The following is a 2,398-nucleotide window of genomic DNA, read 5'->3' as shown; positions in this document are numbered from 1 at the left end:
TCAGAAGGGTCTTCAGTACAGGACTAGGCTCCCCGTTTGCCAGTGACCTCGCCAACAAAAGGCCTACCTCTTTGATTTAATTGTAGTGGGGCGATCTGCTCTCGTAATTGCGCGCCGATCTCTGCAGCTTGCGTCTGCCGCCGTGCCGGTCCCCCAAAGCCTATTCCTGATTGCCGAGCCTCTCCGCCGTGTCTGGATGCTGCGCCTCTCTGCCGTGTCTGGACCTCTTTGAGATTTTCATACACTATGTTGATTATATTCACTTCTGCTCCTCGTTGAAACTCTTTGCAGATCTATTCCCTTCTCCTTACTCCCTGTACTTTGGTGTTTTTTTTTTTTTTAATACCAATCCAAATTCCCACTCTCTCGCCTCCTCCTATTTTGTCCACTCACCCTCCAATCCCACAGGCCTCTAATCCTAAGGCACATTGCTTTGTGGAAGGTAATGTGGTTGACAGTTGTATGGCTGGGGCAGACTGAGGACCCACTGCCAGTGCCACTGGGACTTATCTCTACTACATGTACTGGCTTTTGGGGATCCTATTCTCTTTGGAGAACAGTGCTTTTTGAGCGTTGTTTAAGTGTGAATTCTAGTGTCCCTGTAAAGACTTTCACATATCCTGTTTAGAGTTTTCCTCTTCATTTCTAATTTTCTTTCCCTACTTTGGGCAATCAGACCTTAGCTATGAAGAACCACACCACGGTGACTGTATTCATTCTTCTTGGATTAACAGATGATCTACAACTGCAGGTGGTCATATTTTTGCTTCTCTTTCTCACATACATGCTGAGTGTTACTGGGAATCTAACCATCATCACACTCACCCTACTGGATTCTCATCTCAAGACACCCATGTATCTCTTCCTACGGAACTTCTCAGTTTTAGAAATTTCATTCACAACTGTCTGTATCCCCAAATTCTTCATTAGCATGGCGACGGGGGATAAAACCATTTCATACAATGACTGCGTAGCACAACTCTTTTTCACTATTCTCTTAGGGGCAACTGAATTTTTCCTTCTGGCAGCCATGTCCTATGACCGCTATGTGGCCATTTGCAAACCCCTACACTACATGACCATCATGAGCAGAAGAATTTGCAACTTGCTGGTCTTTGCTTCCTGGCTGTCTGGTTTCCTGATCATTTTTCCTCCTCTCATCATGGGGCTCCAACTTGATTTCTGTGCAGCTAACACGGTAGACCATTTCTTCTGTGATGTTTTCCCTATACTTCAGCTCTCCTGCACAGACACGCACACAATAGAATTAATGGCCCTTCTCTCTGCCGTTTTGACACTCCTGGTTACGCTGGTGTTAGTGAGCCTCTCCTACACACACATCATCAGGACTATTCTGAGAATCCCATCTTCTCAACAGAGAAAGAAAGCCTTCTCTACATGCTCTTCACACATGGTTGTGGTGTCCATTTCTTATGGCAGCTGCATCTTCATGTATGTGAGGCCATCTGCAAAGGAGAGAGTCGCTTTAAATAAAGGGATCGCTCTGCTCAGCACTTCGGTTGCGCCCATGCTGAATCCCTTCATTTATACACTTAGAAACAAACAAGTAAAAGATGCCTTTAAGAACATGACTAAAAAAATGGAGTTCTTCTCAATGAAGTGAGAACTTAATTGTATTCCAAGTTGACTTGTAGTGTCAGCAGGAAGAGTGTAGGGCGTCATCAAGTTCTTCCACACGTGTATTTAAAATCCTACGACCCTTTACTTAACTGAACAGCTTCTGTGTCCCCAGTTATGTCCAAATTCTGTCTCTTACCCTGTTTGGAATGAAATATCCTAGTTTGCCATGTTGAGTTGGCATTGTACAGAAATTAATAGCCATATTGGTCTCAAATTTTAAATTTAATTTTTTCCAATTTTATATGAGTGACAGACTATATTAAACATCTAAGACCTTATTTATGTGGCTTTAATTCCAGAAACAATAAAGTATTCTTCAAATTATAAAAAGAAAGATATTTATCTGCCTTTTTATTTTTATAACTTTCAGAATTCTCTTAGAAGCAAAGTGACTTCGAAATTTCCATGATCTTCTGCAGTGTTCCAGAGGCTCAGTCCTGTGTTTATTTGATAAAGATGCTTATATATTACATAAGCTAATGACATATTGTTACAACATGTAAATTCCAGTTTTCTTAAATATTGTTTGAATTTATCATAATACTCATTCCCATGTTTTGCTAGGCTTCTTGATATGTCTGACTTTTATCTTCACAGTTTTGTAAAATGTGTGCTGACATGTTGATGTCTAAATAAGAACATAAAGATTATGGGTAATCTGATTATGACAAAATAGAAAATAAATGTGTACACAAAAGGAATAATGGAATAATGGTCTTTTTAATTCTTATTTGAATTCTCACACAGTGTTCAAAAA

The 2,398-nt window shown here is 40.5% G+C and overlaps 1 protein-coding gene across 1 annotated transcript; it reads left to right on the top strand.

The window, feature by feature from the left end:
* Nucleotides 1–685: 685 nt before the first annotated feature.
* LOC142838568 (olfactory receptor 6C74) lies at nt 686–1,624 on the top strand. The gene has a single exon (XM_075954049.1). The coding sequence runs from the start codon at nt 686–688 to the stop codon at nt 1,622–1,624; it is 939 nt and encodes a 312-aa protein (XP_075810164.1).
* The last annotated feature ends 774 nt before the right edge of the window (nt 1,625–2,398 follow it).

Source organism: Microtus pennsylvanicus, chromosome 20 (genome assembly GCF_037038515.1).
Source record: "Microtus pennsylvanicus isolate mMicPen1 chromosome 20, mMicPen1.hap1, whole genome shotgun sequence".
NCBI lineage: Eukaryota > Metazoa > Chordata > Mammalia > Rodentia > Cricetidae > Microtus > Microtus pennsylvanicus.
The sequence above is the reverse complement of the archived record's forward strand: the minus strand, read 5'-3'. Positions and strand labels throughout refer to the sequence as shown.

What these genes read in the sequence shown, in the direction of transcription:
- LOC142838568 (XM_075954049.1), top strand. Translation starts at nt 686, where the DNA reads ATGAAGAACCACACCACGGTGACTGTATTCATTCTTCTTGGATTAACA.